General features: G+C 42.6%; 1 protein-coding gene across 1 annotated transcript in view; it reads left to right on the plus strand.

Annotated features, from left to right (window-relative positions):
• Nucleotides 1-6,118: 6,118 nt before the first annotated feature.
• The window catches only part of LOC111971672 (collagen alpha-2(IV) chain), a gene marked incomplete at its 5' end in the record, with an annotated part of 146,523 nt that continues 132,460 nt past the window's right edge, over nt 6,119-20,181 (plus strand). The window contains 2 exon segments of the mRNA XM_070446347.1: nt 6,119-6,213; nt 6,313-6,364. Coding sequence (XP_070302448.1) covers nt 6,119-6,213; nt 6,313-6,364 — 147 coding nt within the window.

Here is a 20,181-nt window from a genome sequence, read left to right on the forward strand (position 1 = left end):
GATTAAATTATTTATTTGTTCTCATCAAAAAAGTGAAATGCAATATCTAGTACTAATAGACTAATAACACTTAATGTGTAGTTGGCCCGCTATGCTTCTAAACGTGCTCTCAAGTAGAAAGGGGAGTTGTGGATCTGGTCAACCTGTTCTAACAGTGTATGCCTTGGAAGTTAACAGCGGTACCAGTTAATGAAAATGTATAGCCATTTCCCTATGGATGGGAGGGAAGGTGAGGGGCGGCATGTTTAGCATTTTCTACATTACCAAAGCACAGCAGGACTGTGATAAAAGACACACTGGAGATTTAAACGGTAAGAGAGAAATGCAATGTGAGCTGTCTGTCAGTCTGTCGGGGAGTGAAGAGTGTTGGATGGTGCAGACACCTGCAGCTGATATAAACTCTGCAAAAAAAAAAACGTCCCTTTTTCAGGACCCTGTCTTTCAAAGATAATTCGTAAAAATCCAAATAACTTCACAGATCTTCATTGTAAAGGGTTTAAACACTGTTTCCCATACTTGTTCAATGAACCAATAACAAATAATGAACATGCACCTGTCGTTAAGACACTAACAGCTTACAGACGGTAGGCAATTAAGGTCATAGTTATGAAAACTTAGGACACTAAAGAGGCCTTTCTACTGACTCTGAAAAACACCAAAAGAAAGATGCCCAGGGTCCCTGCTCATCTGCGTGAACGTGACTTAGGCATGCTGCAAGGAGGCATAGGACTGCAAATGTGGCCAGGGATATAAATTGCAATGTCCATACGGCGAGACACCTAAGACAGCGCTACAGGGAGACAGGACGGACAGCCGATCGCCCTTGCAGTGGCAGACTACGTGTAACAACACCTGCACAGGATCGGTACATCCGAAATTCACACCTGCGGGGCAGTTACAGGATGGCAACAACTGCCCGAGTTACACCAGGAACGCACAATCCCTCCATCAGTGCTCAGACTGTCCGCAATAGGCTTAGAGAGGCTGGACTGAGGGCTTGTAGGCCTGTTGTAAGGCAGGTCCTCTCCAGACATCACCAGCAACAACGTCGCCTATGGGCACAAACCCACCGTCGCCGGACCAGACAGGACTGGCAAAAGAGTGCTCTTCACTGACGAGTCGCGGTTTTGTCTCACCAGGGGTGATGGCCGGATTCGCGTTTATCGTTGAAGGAATGCGCGTTACACCGAGGCCTGTACTCTGGAGCGGGATTGATTTGGAGGTGAAGGGTCCGTCATGGTCTGGGGCGGTGTGTCACAGCATCATCGAACTGATTTTGTTGTCATTGCAGGCAATTTCAACGCTGTGCGTTACAGGGACGACATCCTCCTCCCTCATGTGGTACCCTTCCTGCAGGCTCATCCTGACATGACCCTCCAGCATGACAATGCCACCAGCCATACTGCTTGTTCTGTGCGTGATTTCCTGCAAGACAGGAATGTCAGTGTTCTGCCATGGCCAGCAAAGAGCCTGGATCTCAATCCCTTTGAGCACGTCTGATACCTGTTGGATTGGAGGGTGAGGGCTCCATCTCCCCAGAAATGTCCGGGAACTTGCAGGTGCCTTGGTGGAAGAGTGAGGTAACATCTCACAGCAAGAACTGGCAAATCTGGTGCAGTCCATGAGGAGGAGATGCACTACAGTACTTAATGCAGCTGGTGGCCACACCAGATACTGACTGTTACTTTTGATTTTGACCCCCCCTTTGTTCAAGGACACATTATTCCATTTCTGTTAGTCACATGTCTGTGGAACTTGTTCAGTTTATGTCTCAGTTGTTGAATCTTGTTATGTTCATACAAATATGTACACGTTAAGTTTGCTGAAAATAAACGCAGTTGACAGTGAGAGGACATTTCTTTTTTTGCCGAGTTTAGATATACAGTACCAGTCAAAAGTTTGGACACACCTACTCATTCAAGGGTTTTTCTTTATTTTTTACTATTTTCTACATTGTAGAATAATAGTGAAGACATCAAAACTATGAAATAGTTCATATGGAATCATGTAGTAACCAAAAAGGTGTTAAACAAATCTAAATATATTTTTGATTCTTCAAAGTACCCAGCCTTTGTCTTAATGACAGCTTTGCACACTCTTGGCATTCTCTCAACCAGCTTCACCTGGAATGCTTTTCCAACAATCTTGAAGGAGTTCCCACATATGCTAAGCACTTGTTGGTTGCTTTACCTTCACTCTGCGGTTCAACTCATCCCAAACCATTGCAATTGGGTTGAGGTCGGGTCATTGTGGAGGCCAGGTCATCTGATGCAGCACTCCATCACTCTCCTTCTTGGTCAAATAGCCCTTACACAGCCTGGTGGTGTGTTGGGTCATGATCCTGTTGAAAAACAAATGATAGTCCCACTTATTGAAAACCAGATGGGATGGCATATCGCTGCAGAATGCTGTGGTAGCCATGCTGGTTAAGTGTGCCTCGAATTCTAAATAAATCACCGACAGTGTCACCAGCAAAGCACACCCACACCATCACACCTCCTCCTCCATGCTTCACGGAGGGAACCACACATGCGGAGGGTCTTCCTTTTCTTGTGGCGGTCCTCATGAGAGCCAGTTTCATCATAGAGCTTGATGGTTTTTGCGACTGCACTTGAAGAAAGTTGTTGAAATTTTCCACATTGACTGACCTTCATGTCTTAAAGTAAAGATGGACTGTCATTTGTCTTCGCTTATTTGAGCTGTTCTTGCCATAATATGGGCTTGGACTTTTACCAAATAAGGCTATATTCTGTATACCCACCCTACCTTGTCACAACACAACTGATTGGCTCGAACACATTAAGAATAGAGGTCGACCGATTATGATTTTTCAACGCCGATACCGATACTGATTATTGGAGGACCAATAATGAAACATGCTCAAATTTGGTTTAAATAATGCAAAAATACAGTGTTAGAGAAGAAAGTAAAAGTGCAATTTGTGCCATGTAAAAAAGCTAACGTTTAAGTTCCTTGCTCAGAACATGAGAACATATGAAATCTGGTGGTTCAATATTCCCAGTTAAGAAGTTTTAGGTTGTAGTTATTATAGAAATTATGACGTGTTGACCATTTCTCTCTATACCATTTGAATTTCATATACCTTTGACTATTGGATGTTCTAAAAGGCACTTTAGTATTGCCAGCCTAAACTCAGGAGTTGATAGGCTTTAAGTCATAAACTGTGTGTGAATCAAGCATTGCTAAGAGCTGCTGGCAAACGCAGTAAAATTTGAATGAATGCTTATGAGCCTGCTGCCACCTACCATCACACTGTGAGACTGCTCTATCAAATATCAAATCATTGACTTAATTATAATATAATAAACACAGAAATACGAGCCTTTGGTTATTAATATGGTAAAATCCAGAAACTATAATTTCGAAAACAAAACGTTTATTCTTTCAGTGAAATACGGAATCGTTCCGTATTTGATCGAACGGGTGGCATCCCTAAGTCTAAATATTTCTGTTACAGTACACAACCTTCAATGTTATGTCATAATTATGTAAACTTCTGGCAAATTAGTTCGCAACGAGGCAGGCGGCCCAAACTGTTGCATATACCCTGACTCTGCGTGCAATGAACGCAAGAGAAGTGACACAATTTCCCTAGTAATATTGCCTACTAACATGAATGTCTTTTAACTAAATATGCAGGTTTAAAAAAATATACTTCTGTGTATTGATTTTAAGAAAGGCATTGATGTTTATGGTTGGGTACATTCGTGCAACGATTGTGCTTTTTTCGCGATTGCGCTTTTGTTAAATCATCCTCCGTTTGGCGAAGTAAGCTGTGATTCGATGATAAATTAAATTGATTATATGCAACGCAGGACAAGCTAGTTAACCTAGTAATATCATCAACCATGTGTAGTTAACTCGTGATTATGTGAAGATTGATGCTAGCTAGCAACTTACCTTGGCTCCTTGCTGCACTCACGTAACAGGTGGTCAACCTGCCAGGGAATTTCCTCATGGAATGCAATGTAATCGGCGTCCAAAAATGGCGATTACCGATTGTTATGAAAACTTGAAATCGGCCCTAATTAATCGGTCATGCCGAAGGAATTAATAAAGAAGGAAAGAAATTCCACAAATTAACTTTTAACAAGGTACACCTGTCACCTATGCATTCCAGGTGACTACCTCATGAAGCTGGTTGAGAGAATGCCAAGAGCGTGCAAAGCTGTCATCAAGGCAAAGGGTGGCTACTTTGTGTTAAACACTTTTTTGGTTACTACATGATTCCATGTGTGTTATTTCATAGTTTTGATGTCTTCACTATTATTCTACAATGTAGAAAATAGTAAAAATGAAGAAAAACCCTGGAATAAGTAGGTGTGTCCAAACTTTTGACTGGACATTACACTGATACGAAAATGAGCTTACCCACATGTTTCTGTACAGTAAAATACATTTCTGTAATGTTAGAGTTTAGTCACAACTATTCAAAAAGCACAGAGACACAGAAGTAGGTATACTGTATGAACATACACAGGTCAACAACAGAGAGTGCTCCTAGCAGAATACTCTATGTAGAGATTGTCAGAGCCACACCAGGCACTTTGACTGACCATGTTGCACTGCTGTGGAGGTATGATGGCAGAATAATTCATGGCAGCATGTATCGTCAAAGTGACCAAAGCAATTCTATTCACAGTATCATAATGTCTAATGTAAGTACAGTAATAAGCTAAATAAAATATATGGTTTTATATATTTGGAGAAACAATCAAAATGTTTGTTTTTACATTCAAAATCTAAAGAAAACTGGCATGTCTAAGTGTTGGGTGAAGATATGTTCACTAATCAGTACTACTGTAGAGTAATTCTGAGTGGTCAGTGATGTCCAATGTGAACCTGATAAATGGTGAGAAGTCCTAAGAATTTGCCACCATCAGTTTGGACATGACAATTGGGCTTTATTCACAGCTATTGCATAGGTATTGTGCAAAATTCTTCATCATAGAAAGGCATAATAAGATCGCAAACTTTTATTTAATTTGTTGAACTTTACACACGCACTCAGTCAATTGTCAATGCTGAGTCTTGGAGAGGCATCGAGCAMACCATGAGCGCAACTTCCAAAACTCCAAACGCACAACTTATACAGTAGCCTATTTCTCAAGTTGAACACATAAGATAGTAACATAATACAGTTTTTACCATGTTCAATTAAAAAGTTAGTTAAAATKGCTCTTACCTCCGCCTCTGTCTGGTATACGGCGTAGGAGAGAGCCACCAACAGAACCAGGGTGCCACTCTGGAACATTATTGCGTAGGGACGCAATGGAAATGTATGTAGGCCTTCAACTGTCCCGAATGTCGACTAAAGACCACTTGTTGAAACCTTCGTATTCTTCTTCTTAAAGGAAAATACAGACTATCAGCAGAGCGTGTGCAGTGCGTTGGGTTGCATATTTGCCCTGGACGTTGTGAGCCTCTTTCTGATCAATGCAACTTGTTCTTGTTTGTCGTCAACCACACCCCCTGTTAACGACCACGCTTGCCCATATGTACGGACACAACCATGTTGTTACAAAGCACCACTTCAACTTTAACTGTTAGGAGATAGACTGCTCATTATCTGTATATTGGTGACAGAGCGACCCGGACAACTGTGATTTTACATCGCCGGGATCTGACGTGTATACCCTCACACGCTAGAATCTTCCCCCGACAAGCGCAACACATCCCAGGTAGAAAAAGTGCTTTTTGTGTTAATTGTTGTCTCGTTCACTAACAAACTTGTTCAGAGATCTTATGTGGTTTTTCCATTTTCATGTGTTATAATAGCCTATTTGGATAGCCTACAGGTATAGACATCACATGCGTAAAGCCTGCAGACAAACCTAACTACTCTTGAAGGAGATTTATAAACCGCATCTATGTCTCCACTTTTATATGAATATCATGTGTCAAATAAATATATATTGACAACAATATTGTGCGTTTCAAAAACGTTTACGCACGCGCGCGGCGAACGGAGTAATTTTTTCGACATTAACGATATATACTTTTATAATGTCATGTTGTTCAACAAATAAATGCCATGTTTTTTTGTCTCAGTTGTGTTCGTGGCCTGCCCGACATGCATTAGGGCTGCCACTAAACCTGGAGAAGAACACTAGGTGCAGTAGGAATTAAGTTTGAAGTTSGGATGATTGGGGCAATGCAGGCAACACACCAGAGAGAACTGAAGAACCTGAGGCAAGTGCTCAGTGGGCTCTATTATGTTGTTATTTGTTGTGTTACACCGTTGTCTGTGTAAAATATATATTAACTCATTCACTCTCCCTTTCCTTTTAGGTTTCTGCTTCTATGGTTTTCGGTGGCCATCCTAGCGTCGGGAGTTGACGCAGTAAGTTTTATTTTTCACTCATCATGCGAGGGGGGGGGGGGGGGGGGCGGAGGGGGGGGGGGCGAGGACGAGGGACAGCTGTGGGCACTTTGCATTTAACATTATATTCACGCTGGTTGCTTGCTTCTTGGAGAGTGGGCATGTCAGCTGAACTCGCAGCCAGGTCACCGACGACACAGTCAGTATTCGATCTATGTCTGAGGACGTTGGGAGATGAAGTGGAAACCAGCCACTAGGGGCAAAAGTGAGCACTGTTACCTTGAAGTAGGTTTCGGTAAGCATCTGCCACTGATTCAAAGGTTGCAAGTTAGAATCCAGTGATAGAAAGTTGTTTTTATATTTTTTGTTTTAAGCTATCCCAAACCTTAAACCTTACCTTAACCATTCAAGTTAATGCCAACCTTAAGATTTGGAGTTAATGCTTGAACTTAAGCATCTGCCTCTAATTCCAAAGGTTGCAAATTTGAATCCAGCAATAGAAAGCTATTTTTGTTTTAAGCCTATTCCAAACTTTAACCCTTTCCTTAACCATTTGAAGTTAATGTCCAACCTTAAGAATTTGCCCTGGATGTTAATTCTGATGTGAGACTGTGAGAGCAGCAGACTATGCCAGCAGCATACCACCCTGCATACCATCGCTGCTTGCTTCTGAAGCTAAGCAGGGTTTGTCCTGGTCAGTCCCTGGATGGGGACAGGTGCTGCTGGAAGTGGTGTTGGAGGGCCAGTAGGAGGCACTCTTTCCTCTGGTCTAAACAAAAGATCCCAATGCCCAGGGCAGTGATTTGGGGACACTGCTCTGTGTAGGGTGCCGTCTTTTCGGATGGGACGTTAAACGGGTGTCCTGACTCTCTGAGGTCATTAAAGATCCCATGCACTTATTGTAAGAGTAGGGGTGTTAACCCCGTGTGCTGGCTAAATTCCAAATCTGGCCCTCAACCATCACGGTCACCTAATAATCCCCAGTTTACAATTGGCTCTTTCATCCCTCCTCTCCCTGTAACTATTCCCCAGGTCGTTGCTGCAAATGAGAACGTGTTCTCAGTCAACTTACCTGGTAAAATAACGGTAAAATAAATAAATAAATAAAAGAGCTGGTAGCAACTTGATTGTCTCTAGGGCGTGTTTCTCACTGAGCTGCTTTAACTGTTTTTGTCGTTTTTTCACATTTGTTACTTTCCTGCCAAGACATCTGTAGGATTATTTTCTACAGAACTTATTTTGAGGGAGAAATAACTATCATTGCAGTGTCCCATTTAATTTAGATTGCAATATGTAGGGGTAATGACAACTGGCACAGTTTGAGAGCAGTTCAGGATGTGTCCACATAGAATTTGCTTTTCAGACGTAGCTACATCTTTGGTTGGGTGATGTTCCCATTTATTGCAGATATTGAAGCTATATTAGCTAGAGCAACTTTACATATAATAAATACCGTGTGAAGAGAGGTGCATTCTATAAGCATTTTCCTGTGAGATGGTAAGAACCCTCACCTGTGCTAACACTATCTTGTCACCTGTGTACCATGTGACCAGTGACCTATAACCCCATGTTAGAGTCCCCCTAGTATAAGTTAAAACATCCCTAGCCAGACAATATACACAAGACATTAAATGAGCACATACAGGAAGGCCAAAATGACTCCTACACCATGTCCTAAGGGGACATCCACAATTTGGTTTGGTTCATCGCTGTTCTGATGAGACCCCATCCTTCCTCACACACTCTCTCTAACCTTCTCAAATATTTTGTAAGAAAGAGGTACCTGATCAGGTAATTACGGTGATGTCTGTTTGGTTTAAAAGCTGAAGTGGACTGCTGACCACTGCAGTGTTGTGGTTAGGGGTTACGGGTTGTGACCCCGGTACTGTTGACCTCTGTGGTTAAACATCAGAAAACCCTAAATGATTAATGATAGTCATGGTGACTATCCGCTAATAAAATCATCTCTCTACTAGCTCTCACAGTCTCATGTCAGAATTAGACGTCCATCCATGTTTCTCAAACGTCAAATTTTTAAGTATTTAAGGTTAGTTTCAGGCATTAACTCCAAATTCTTAAGGTTAGGAATTAGCTCAGAATGGTTAAGGTAAGGACTGGGATAGGCTTAAAACAGCTTTCTTGGGCCTCCTGAATGGCACAGCGGTCTAACGCACTGCATCGCAGACCTGGGTTCGATCCCGGGCTGTATCCCGGGCTTTATCACATCCGGCTGTGATCGGGAATCCCATWGGGCGGTGCACAATTGGCCCAGCGTCATCCCGGTTAGGGGAGTGTTTRGCCGGGGGGCTTTACTTGGCTCATCACGCTCTAGCAACTCCTTGTTGCAGGCTGACCTCGGTTGTCAGTTGAACGGTGTTTCCTCCAACACATTGGTGCGGCTGGGTTCCAGGCTAAGTGGGCGGGTGTTAAGAAGCCTGGTTTGGCGGTCATGTTTCAGAGGACGCATGACTCGACCTTCGCCTCCCGAGCCCGTTGGGGAGTTGCAGTGATGAGACAAGATTGAAATAATACAAAATAACGGCTTTCTATCGCTGGTTTCGAACTTGCAACTTTTGGAATCAGAGGCATGGATTGATGTCAAATACTGACTTGAATCATGGGTGACCTGGCTGCCCTCCTCCCTGTTCTTAAGTCAGAAAGTGTGTGCCACTATGTGTGCATTCTCTTACTCACGGTGTGTGTGTGGGCAGCTTCTTGAGGAATGATTACCCACCTCCCAGACTGTCTCTGTATTACAGTCAGCAGATTGACTTTGACCTACATGTAGATCTGTCAGTAGGGCTGGGCAATATGGCCAAAATATTATATTCCGGTATTTAAAATTGGACGGTTTGACGGTATTTGACGGTGTTTTTAGTTTTGAATAATAACAGTTGTACGTTTGCTTTATGAGTAGTGAGTGATCCTAGGGTGGCAACACATACATTCTAAGCGATTTCAATGAGTCTTTCTCCATTCTGATTGTTTTATACTGTTCAATTCAACTTCAACCCAAAACAAATTCAGCACTTATCACTTCTGCATTTCCTGCACTCAGTTGCAGTGGTGGAAAAAGTACCCAATTATCATACTTGAGTAAAAGTAAAGATACATTAATAGAAAATTGCTCAAGTTAACATGAGTCACCCAGTAAAATAGTACTTGAGTAAAAGTCTAAAAGTATTTGGTTTTAGATATACTTAAGTATCAAAAGTAAATGTAATTGATAAAATGTACTTAAGTATCAAAAGTAAAAGTATAAATCGTATGAAATTCCTTATATTAAGCAAACCAGATGGCACCATTTTCTTGTTTGTTTTTTTATTTACAGATAGCCAGGGGCACACTTCAACACTCAGACATAATTTACAAACAAAGCATTTGTGTTTAGTGAATCCTCCAGATCAGAGGCATTAGATGACCAGGGATATTCTCTCAACAAGTGCGTGAATTGGACCATTTTCCTGTCCTGCTAAGCATTCAAAACATAACGAGTACTTTTAGGTGTCAGGGAAAATGTATGGAGTAAAAAGTACCATATTGTCTTTAGGAATGTAGTGAAGTAAAAGCAAAAGTTGTCAAAAATAAAAAAAGAGTAAAATAAAGTACATATACCAACAAAAAAAAGACAAGTAGTACTTGAAAGTATTTTTACTTAGGTACTTTACACCACTGCTCAATTGAGAATTCCCACACTGCCACGTAGGGCTGCATGTTATGGGCAAATAATCTAGGACTTATTTTTAACCAAATGTTGCAATTGTGATTTGACTTGCGAATTTGTGCAAAACTGTTGGAATCATGGAAATATAATGACTTTTCTAATTCCATAGTTAGAATAGTAGTGGGCACTTTGAATACATTGTTTTTTGAGACCACCACGAATTAAAATGCCAGGGAGGCGTTATTGTGACAGGGTAGGAACTAAAGTTTTGATAAGTGTTTCCTAGGGGACCCTATAAGCTTTGGCTACATTGCATGTTTTCTCTTAGCTACTTAATGTAGCTAACATTCTTGCTTTGCATATTCCTCTTTGATTTAGAAGATGCTGTTGCACTAACAACATGCTGATTTAAAAATATTTTTTTTAAGGAACTCAATCCGGCTTTCAACTAACTCTTGAAAGTTGTAATAGTAGAATGCACAAGGTGCAATTTCAAAATTGGGAAGTCCATCATCAGTTCCTCTTGTCATGTCAGTCATTGCATACCTTAGAGAGCTATTCATAACTTGTCAAAAATGTTTAGATCAACTAGCCCATGCCAGCTAACGTTTTTTAGCCAGGTTTTGTTGCCCATAGATTTTGTTGAAATGTTTGAGTCACTCAAATACCACATAAATACACCATTTGACATGGCAAAATGAATAGAATTGCAAAAACAAGTGCTATAAAACAGAAAACCGGTCTCTGCACCCCATGACAACATTTGTAGAATTGTAGGAAATAAGGTTTAAACCTGCAAAATCTTATCTCCGCCAACAAGATGGGTGTAAACAGTGTGTGTCATGAACAGTGCTTGTGCCCATAGAAATAGATGTGGCGCGTGCGCAGGATGTTCCCCAATGCTGGAAAGGGGGCCTGAGTGAAACAGTTTGGGAACCCCWKGGCTAGCCTACTAGCTTGAAGGACGACCCTTTGGGGAGCACAGAGATAGATGACTGGCTGGCTGCTACTGTCTGAGCACAGAGATAGATGACTGGCTGGCTAGATACGTCTGAGGCACGAGATAGATGACTGGCTGGCTGCTACTGTCTGGAGCACAGAGATAGAGTGACTGGCTGTACTGTCTGAGCAAGAGATAGATGATGGCTGCTGCTACTGTTGAGCACAGAGATGATGACTTGGCTGCTACTGTCTGAGCACAGAGATAGATGACTGGCTGATACTGTCTGAGCACAGAGAAGATGACTGGCTTGATACTGTCTGAGCACAGAATAGATGACTGGCTGGCTGCTACTGTCTGAGCACAGAGATAGATGACTTGGCTGATACTGTCTGAGCACAGAGATAGATGACTGGCTGGCTGCTACTGTCTGAGCACAGAGATAGATGACTGGCTGCTACTGTCTGAGCACAGAGATAGATGACTGGCTGATACTGTCTGAGACAGAGAGAGATGACTGGCTGATACGCTGAGCACAGAGATAGATGACTGCTGGCTGATACTGTCTGAGCACAGAGATAGATGATGGCTGGCTGCATACTGTCTGAGCACAGAGATAGATGACTGGCTGATACTGTCTGAGCACAGAGATAGATGACTGGCTAGCTCTACTGTCTGAGCACAGAGATAGATGACTGGCTGGCTGCTACTGTCTGAGCACAGAGATAGATGACTGGCTGGCTGCTACTGTCTGAGCACAGAGATAGATGACTGGCTGGCTGATACTGTCTGAGCACAGAGATAGATGACTGGCTGATACTGTCTGAGCACAGAGATAGATGACTGGCTGGCTGCTACTGTCTGAGCACAGAGATAGATGACTGGCTGATACTGTCTGAGCACAGAGATAGATGACTGGCTGCTGCTACTGTCTGAGCACAGAGATAGATGACTGGCTGGCTGATACTGTCTGAGCACAGAGATAGATGACTGGCTGGCTGATACTGTCTGAGCACAGAGATAGATGACTGGCTGGCTGCTACTGTCTGAGCACAGAGATAGATGACTGGCTGATACTGTCTGAGCACAGAGATAGATGACTGGCTGCTGTACTGTCTGAGCACAGAGATAGATGACTGGCTGGCTGTACTGCTTGAGCACAGAGTAGATGACTGGCTGGCTGCTACTGTCTGAGCACAGAGATAGATGACTGCTGGCTGATACTGTCTGAGCACAGAGATAGATGACTGGCTGATACTGTCTGAGCACAGAGATAGATGACTGGCTGGCTGCTACTGTCTGAGCACAGAGATAGATGACTGGCTGATACTGTCTGAGCACAGAGATAGATGACTGGCTGGCTGCTACTGTCTGAGCACAGAGATAGATGACTGGCTGGCTGATACTGTCTGAGCACAGAGATAGATGACTGGCTGGCTGATACTGTCTGAGCACCGAGATAGATGACTGGCTGCTACTGTCTGAGCACAGAGATAGATGACTGGCTGGCTGATACGTATGAGCACAGAGATAGATGACTGGCTGATACTGTCTGAGCACAGAGAGATGACTGGCTGGCTGCTACTGTCTGAGCACAGAGATAGATGACTGGCTGATACTGTCTGAGCACAGAGATATAGGCTGGCTGGCTGCTACTGTCTGAGCACAGAGATAGATGACTGGCTGATACTGTCTGAGCACAGAGATAGATGACTGGCTGGCTGCTACTGTCTGAGCACAGAGATAGATGACTGCGCTACTGTCTGAGCACAGAGATAGATGACTGGCTGGCTGCTACTGTCTGAGCACAGAGATAGATGACTGGCTGATACTGTCTGAGCACAGAGATAGATGACTGACTGGCTGCTACTGTCTGAGCACAGAGATAGATGACTGACTGGCTGATAATGTCGAGCACAGAGATAGATGACTGACTGGCTGCTACTGTCTGAGCACAGAGATAGATGACTGGCTGGCTGCTACTGTCTGAGCACAGAATAGATGACTGGCTGATACTGTCTGAGCACAGAGATAGATGACTGGCTGGCTGCTACTGTCTGAGCACAGAGATAGATGACTGGCTGTACTGTCTGAGCACAGAGATAGATGACTGGCTGGCTGCTACTGTCTGAGCACAGAGATAGATGACTGACTGATACTGTCTGAGCACAGAGATAGATGACTGGCTGATACTGTCTGAGCACAGAGATAGATGACTGGCTGGCTGCTACTGTCTGAGCACAGAGATAGATGACTGGCTATACTGTCTGAGCACAGAGATAGATGACTGGCTGGCTGCTACTGTCTGAGCACAGAGATAGATGACTGGCTGGCTGATACTGTCTGAGCACAGAGATAGATGACTGGCTGGCTATACTGTCTCGAGCACCGAGATAGATGACTGGCTGCTACTGTCTGAGCACAGAGATAGATGACTGGCTGGCTGATACTGTATGAGCACAGAGATAGATGACTGGCTGATACTTCTGAGCACAGAGATAGATGACTGGCTGGCTGCTACTGTCTGAGCACAGAGATAGATGACTGGCTGATACTGTCTGAGCACAGAGATATATGGCTGGCTGGCTGCTACGTCTGAGCACAGATAGATGACTGGCTGATACTGTCTGAGCACAGAGATAGATGACTGGCTGGCTGCTACTGTCTGAGCACAGAGATAGATGACTGGCTGCTACTGTCTGAGCACAGAGATAGATGACTGGCTGGCTGCTACTGTCTGAGCACAGAGATAGATGACTGGCTGATACTGTCTGAGCACAGAGATAGATGACTGACTGGCTGCTACGTCTGAGCACAGAGATAGATGACTGACTGGCTGATAATGTCGAGCACAGAGATAGATGACTGACTGGCTGCTACTGTCTGAGCACAGAGATAGATGGACTGACTGGCTGCTAACTGTCTGAGCACAGAGATAGATGACTGGCTGCTACTGTCTGAGCACAGAGATAGATGACTGGCTGATACTGTCTGAGCACAGAGATAGATGACTGGCTGGCTGCTACTGTCTGAGCACAGAGATAGATGACTGGCTGATACTGTCTGAGCACAGAGATAGATGACTGGCTGGCTGCTACTGTCTGAGCACAGAGATAGATGACTGGCTGATACTGTCTGAGCACAGAGATAGATGACTGCTGGCTGCTACTGTCTGAGCACAGAGATAGATGACTGGACTGATACTGTCTGAGCACAGAGATAGGATGACTGGCTGGATAACTTGTCTGAGCACAGAGATAGATGACTGGCTGGCTGCTACTGTCTGAGCACAGAGATAGATGACTGGCTGCTACTGTCTGAGCACAGATGAGATTAAATAATAGGTCATCAATAAAATAACAAAATATACACAACACTAAAATATTTTATTAAAGTAATGTGAATAAATTATGGTTTATTAGTAGGTGATAAGCAGTAATGGGCAGTCACTATCATAATTGGGGTTTTATTAATTAAATAATAAAGTTATCATAATACTAAAAACAAATATGTAATATACAACTAAAATATTTGATTAATGTAAAGTAATGTGAATAAATGATGGTTAGAGCCTAATAAGTGCTAGTAATGGGCAGTCACTACCATAAATGGCTTTATTCTGTGTTTTTACAGCATTTAACCTGTATTGTTTTAAAAAATCTAAACAGAAGAAAAAAAAAAAATTCAAACCGAACCTAAACTGAACCCGAGCTCAAAAAGCACTAATCACTCAGCGCTAGATTTGAGAGAGATTCCCATTAGAGAACTATAAACGTTCCCAGAGAGTTCTAACTTGTCATATAAAACTTGTGAAGGATGTTGAGAAAGGAGATAGGGAGGAGGAATAAACAAGGCCAGCTTGTTACCCAGAGCTAATAGCCAGTTAAAAAGGCCTATCATGTTTTTATTCTTTTTATCCTCTGTTTCCTTGGACATATTCATTTGACATGGGACGTTTTATTCTGTCCTGTTTCTTCACACCCTTCCCGTGTGGTGGTCTTACCATGCCCATTATGCATGCATGTGCGTGTGTGCATGCGTTTGTGTGTGCATATGTGCCCACACGCCCATGCATGTGTGTTTGTGTGTGTGTGTTTGGTCCTGTTTGCCTCGATCAGGAATGTTTGTGCCAGATATGGTCAGAAGATGTGAGTGTTATCATCTGCAACACAACCTTTAGTATCATACCCTGACTTTTCTATGAGTTAAAGATTTTTGAGGCCAGATGATGAAAAGGCTTGTTGTGCTAGTCTCTTATCAGATTTGGTCTCAACCTGATGAGAAGCGTGTGACATGGCTCTCTGTGCTCAGACAGTCTTTATATTTTGCTACTTTAGGCCAAGCCTCTAATACCAGTGATACCAGGACAGAACAAGGGCTATTTTTAGACAGGCAGCATCCAAGACTACACTGTTTTCAATTCAGCATTGGGACATTTTCAGATTCAGCAAATGTCACTGTTTAGTTTAGTTTATTAGGATCCCCATTAGCTACTGCACATGCAGCAGCTACTCTTCCTGGGGTCCACATACAATGTACAAATACATGACAAAGTACAGACCAGTAATAGACAAGAACAACATAAGATATTACATTTAAATAAAACATGCAAATTAAATAAGAGTTATATATAGGAAAGACACCAAGAGACAACAAAAATACTATGTACACTATCAGGGCCGGTACGATATCAGGGTTCGGTACGATACGGTACAATGGTGTCACGGTTCAGTACGGTTTCGATACATTGACAAAATAAATGCCTGAGAAATATATAATTTGTATTTAGATTTTCCATTTATTATAATAGTAAACATGGGTAGCTTGAATTCCTAGGAGCATATGAAAACAAAGGGACAACAAGAACCAGCAGTGCCTGCCATATGACATGAAATAAAATAATCATTTAAAAYAGAACTTCAACAACAGTGCATAGTCCAGCAGCATATATCAAAATTAAGTCACATAGCAGTGCCTTAAACAAAATGGGACCACTTGAAACATGTTACTTCCAAAGAAGAAAAAATATAATTTGTACCTGAGAAAATGTATTTTCTATTTTCCTTGTATAACAATAACTAACATTGGGTGGCTAGGCTTTTAGCAGCATAGGCTGCTACACAAAACAGCAGTGCCTGCCTTATAACATAAAACAATAAAATAGTCATTTAAATAACAACTTCAACAAGAGTGCTTAGTCCAGCAACATATTGAAACACTTTGTCACATAGCAGTGCCTTAAACAAAATAGGACCACTTGAGACTAGTTACTTGAATTTTTATTTTAATAAAAACATTTTGATCCGATTTTAAAGTTTTTCTTTAAGAAGGTTAGTCTATCCACATGATCTGCAGTGAGCACAGATCGGCTTGCTGTGACAATGTAAGCCGCTGTGGAGAATACCCTCTCGCTAGGGTCAGAGGTCCCAGGCACAGTCAGGTAGCGCCTTGCTAACATGGCAACATGAGAGTATATTAACTCTTTGGTCTTCCACCATGTAAGATGATCAGCATCCAGAGGAATACAGTCCACTTCCCTGTATGAGGTCACCTMCTCCTCTATGACCTTGACCTTTGACTTGGTTCCCTGCTCATGGGTCGTGAACAACTCCCCAAAAAGCTCAGCCATGGCAGACTTATTTTCTGGAGGAGAACCCCTGTCGTCTGTCGTCTCTGGAGAGGGGTTGGCTCCTGTGGTATCTGTGGCTTGACCCTGCAGAATTAAATTAGATGAAAATTACTATGAAGTGGTTTTAAAAATATGATTTGTTGTTAGAAATATATATCAGATACTATTATGACAATTACAATTATTACTTTATAATGAATTGTTAAATCACTAATTAATAAAATAATAAATGTCACATTAACAAAATAAATACTATACCTGTTGTATATGGGTCACAATCTCTGCTGTGAGTTCATTGTAGACTCTCAGACGAGCAGTAGCATCCAGGTGCAGCAGGGACTTGAACCGGGGGTCCGAAGCGGTGCTCTTGTGTAAGAAGTCTTGGACACCAGGGTCAGCATATCTAAGCTCCAGGTTAACTCTGACCTATCATCAGATCATGATATTTTGTTCTTTCACACCAAGGCTTGGTGATTATCGAGGCCAGGAGTGTTGGAAAGATTTAAAACTGAGGAACTATCATTTGCAATGTATGTTAAAACTTTGTTTACAGACAAACAAATATACTTTGTTTACAAAATGTGAGGCGAAGAAAAAATGACGGAGAAGCTCAGCTTCTCCGTCATGGTGGATGTGGTGAATTAGGACAATCAAAATCAGACATTGCAAATGGGCTCTTTCCTACATTTGCACACAGCTGGCCAGGTAAATTACTGTAATTAATACATTCATTAACAGAAATTAATGTAACCAAATGACAGGATTAACAGTATATTTACTAGGCCTACTGGTGACATATGTAATGGGGAATTGATACAAAAAAATAAACAATCAAAGGGCAAGCAATTCACAAAATTAAACAATGAATGCGAAAGAATTGCACTGTGCACCCGACAACTTTTCTTTTCCAATTCGCAAACCAGAGATCTGTTATATAATGACAAGATGCTCCAAGATGCTCATGTTTCTGCCCTAACAACGGGAGTCATGGTCCCAAAGGCGGAAAGGCAGGCAACAAGTTTAGGTCTGCATATTATACCATATAAACGCATTGGGTTTATTCTGGACAGATTTGCCTCTTCCTCTGCTGAAACTCTCTCACCAGAGAAAGCATCCGAGTGTGCGAAACAGCGCCCCTCTGTCTTACTACATCTTGCCCATGTATCTGATGCTGTCTGGCCAGAAATAGTATGACATGCAGGTCACCAAGAAAATAAATGTATTGTTTAACAACACACACATATTCTCCAGATACTGACAGTTTGCACTTGGTGGCCTATAGCAGCACACTAAAAGAAGACGCTTCAGATGAGGCAGGTGAACCTGCAACCACAGGACTTTCACTTCATTTGTCATGAGATCCTCTCTGAGCTTTACAGGAATATGGCTCTGAACATATACAGCGACACCTCCCCCGTGGTCATTCCTGTCTTTTCTATACATGTTATATCCTTGTAACCCTAACTGCTGTATCATCAAAGGTGCTGTTAAAGTCTCAGAAATGGCTAATATATTAATATTATCTAAGATTAGCAAATGACTAATCTCCTGAATTTTGTTTCTGAGGCTACACATATTTATATGAGCAAACTTGAACCCTTTCCTGGGTAGCTTATATAAAACGGAACTTATAATGATAATAGGTTGTRTTTCTGATAATAACAAAGAAGGATTGTAGGGWTTTTTGAGCAGATTACATTCAGCAGATGCCTTATCTGGTTTAGCAYGTCTGCAGTAGGGTGCTCTATTCTTTGTGCCAATCTCTTCTGATTGGTGTGTTGTCCTGTTAACATAGGAGGTAGTGGGGTGGGCGGGTGCTGTCCACTCTGGAAGCCCAATGTTGCAGGGTGGAGCTGGCCTCTCTGAATGGGGCCTGGTGGTGTAAACATTGTCAAAGAGAGCACAGCTTCTAGACAGCRCAGCGTTGTTGCTCTGAATAATGTGGAAGGGCACATCTCCACCAGGCAACAAGGTGGACATAGTGATTTTGGTGTTAGGGAATCTCTCTGCAGCTCTGGCTGCTGCATTGCAGGAGCTACATGTTCTCTTATTGCCACCAAACCATTAGTACCGGAGGGAATTTTCAAGGCACTTGCTGTTGCTAGGCACCATAGCTTTCTGACTGACATGCCAGAGAATAGCAGTTATTCTCTGAGAAATTTCCAATTGGAGTCACTTAAAATGAAGGTCATTGTGGTCTTGTGCTCTGTATTCTTTAGATATTGTGAGTGGGGTGGGATACAGTGCTCCGTTTGTTGGCTGCGTAAGTTGAGTTATAGTAGGCTCCAGTGCACGCGCACACACACACACACACAACACACACACACACACACACACACACACACACACACACACACACACACACACACACACACACACACACACAGATAGGGGTTTTGTGTGTGACCTCCCAGCAGAGAGGAGAGAAGGCGTCTAGTAACGTTAACAGGATGTTTACTGTAGGACTCTTGCAGTGACTTGAGATTCTCCTGTTTGGAGAATATATTTACAGTGTTGTCTCAGCCTAGCGGGATGAGGATGAGAGGATCATGTGGTCAGCGGATGTCTGAGTTGATGGGAAGCGTGTTTGATCCAGTGGGGTGTGTAATTGAGGGAACAGTATATTTCTGGATGCAGAATATTAACCTGGCAAACAGTCAGGGACATCGCTCTAGCGATTATTGGCTTCTTAAGTACATAACAATGAACATTATTCCTGCTCGTAGTTTGTTACTACTCCTTCTAAAAAATCAGCTAATCCTCGACACAGTAACCAGGAGAAGTGTGGTAGTACCTAAAGGAGTGGCAAGTAACCAGGAGAAGTGTGGTAGTACAAAAGGAGTGGCAGTAACCAGAAGTGGGTAGTACCTAAAGGAGTGGCAGTAACCAGGAGAAGTTGTAGTACCTAAAGGAGTGGCAGTAACCAGAGAAAGTGGTAGTACCTAAAGGAGTGGCAGTAACCAGGAGAAGTGTGGTAGTACCTAAAGGATGGCATAACCAGAAAAGATGTTAGCAGTGAACCAGGAAGTGCCAGGAAATGGACCAGGAGAAGTTGTATAGTAACTAAAGATGCAGTAACGAGGTGTGGCACTAAACCAGGGAATTGTGATAGTAAACTAAAGGAGTGCAGTAACAGGAGAAGTGTGTAGTAACTAAAGGAATGGCGAACCAGGAGAATTTGATAGTAAGCAGGAGTCAGTAACAGGAGAATCTACCAGTAACCAGGAGTGGCAGTAACCAGGAGAAGTGTGATATAACTAAAAGATGGCAGTAACCAGGAGTGGCCAGTAACCAGGAGAAGGTGATAGTAAACAAGAGTGGCATAACCAGGTGTGGCAGTAACCAGGATAATGTGGTAGTAACAATGGAGTGGCATAAACCAGGAGAAGTGTGTAGTAACTAAAGGAGTGGCAGTAACCAGGTGTGGCAGTAACCGAGAAGTGTGATAGTTAAACAAAGGAGTGGCAGTAACCAGGTGTGCAGAACCAGTGAATTGTGGTAGTAACTAATGGAGTGGCAGTAACCAGGAGAAGTGTGTAGTAACAAAGGAGTGGCAGTAACCAGGAGAATTGTGAGTAACAGGAGTGGCAGTAACCAGGAAAGTC

The sequence above is a fragment of the Salvelinus sp. IW2-2015 genome, linkage group LG2 (genome assembly GCF_002910315.2).
Source record: "Salvelinus sp. IW2-2015 linkage group LG2, ASM291031v2, whole genome shotgun sequence".
Classification (NCBI taxonomy): domain Eukaryota; kingdom Metazoa; phylum Chordata; class Actinopteri; order Salmoniformes; family Salmonidae; genus Salvelinus; species Salvelinus sp. IW2-2015.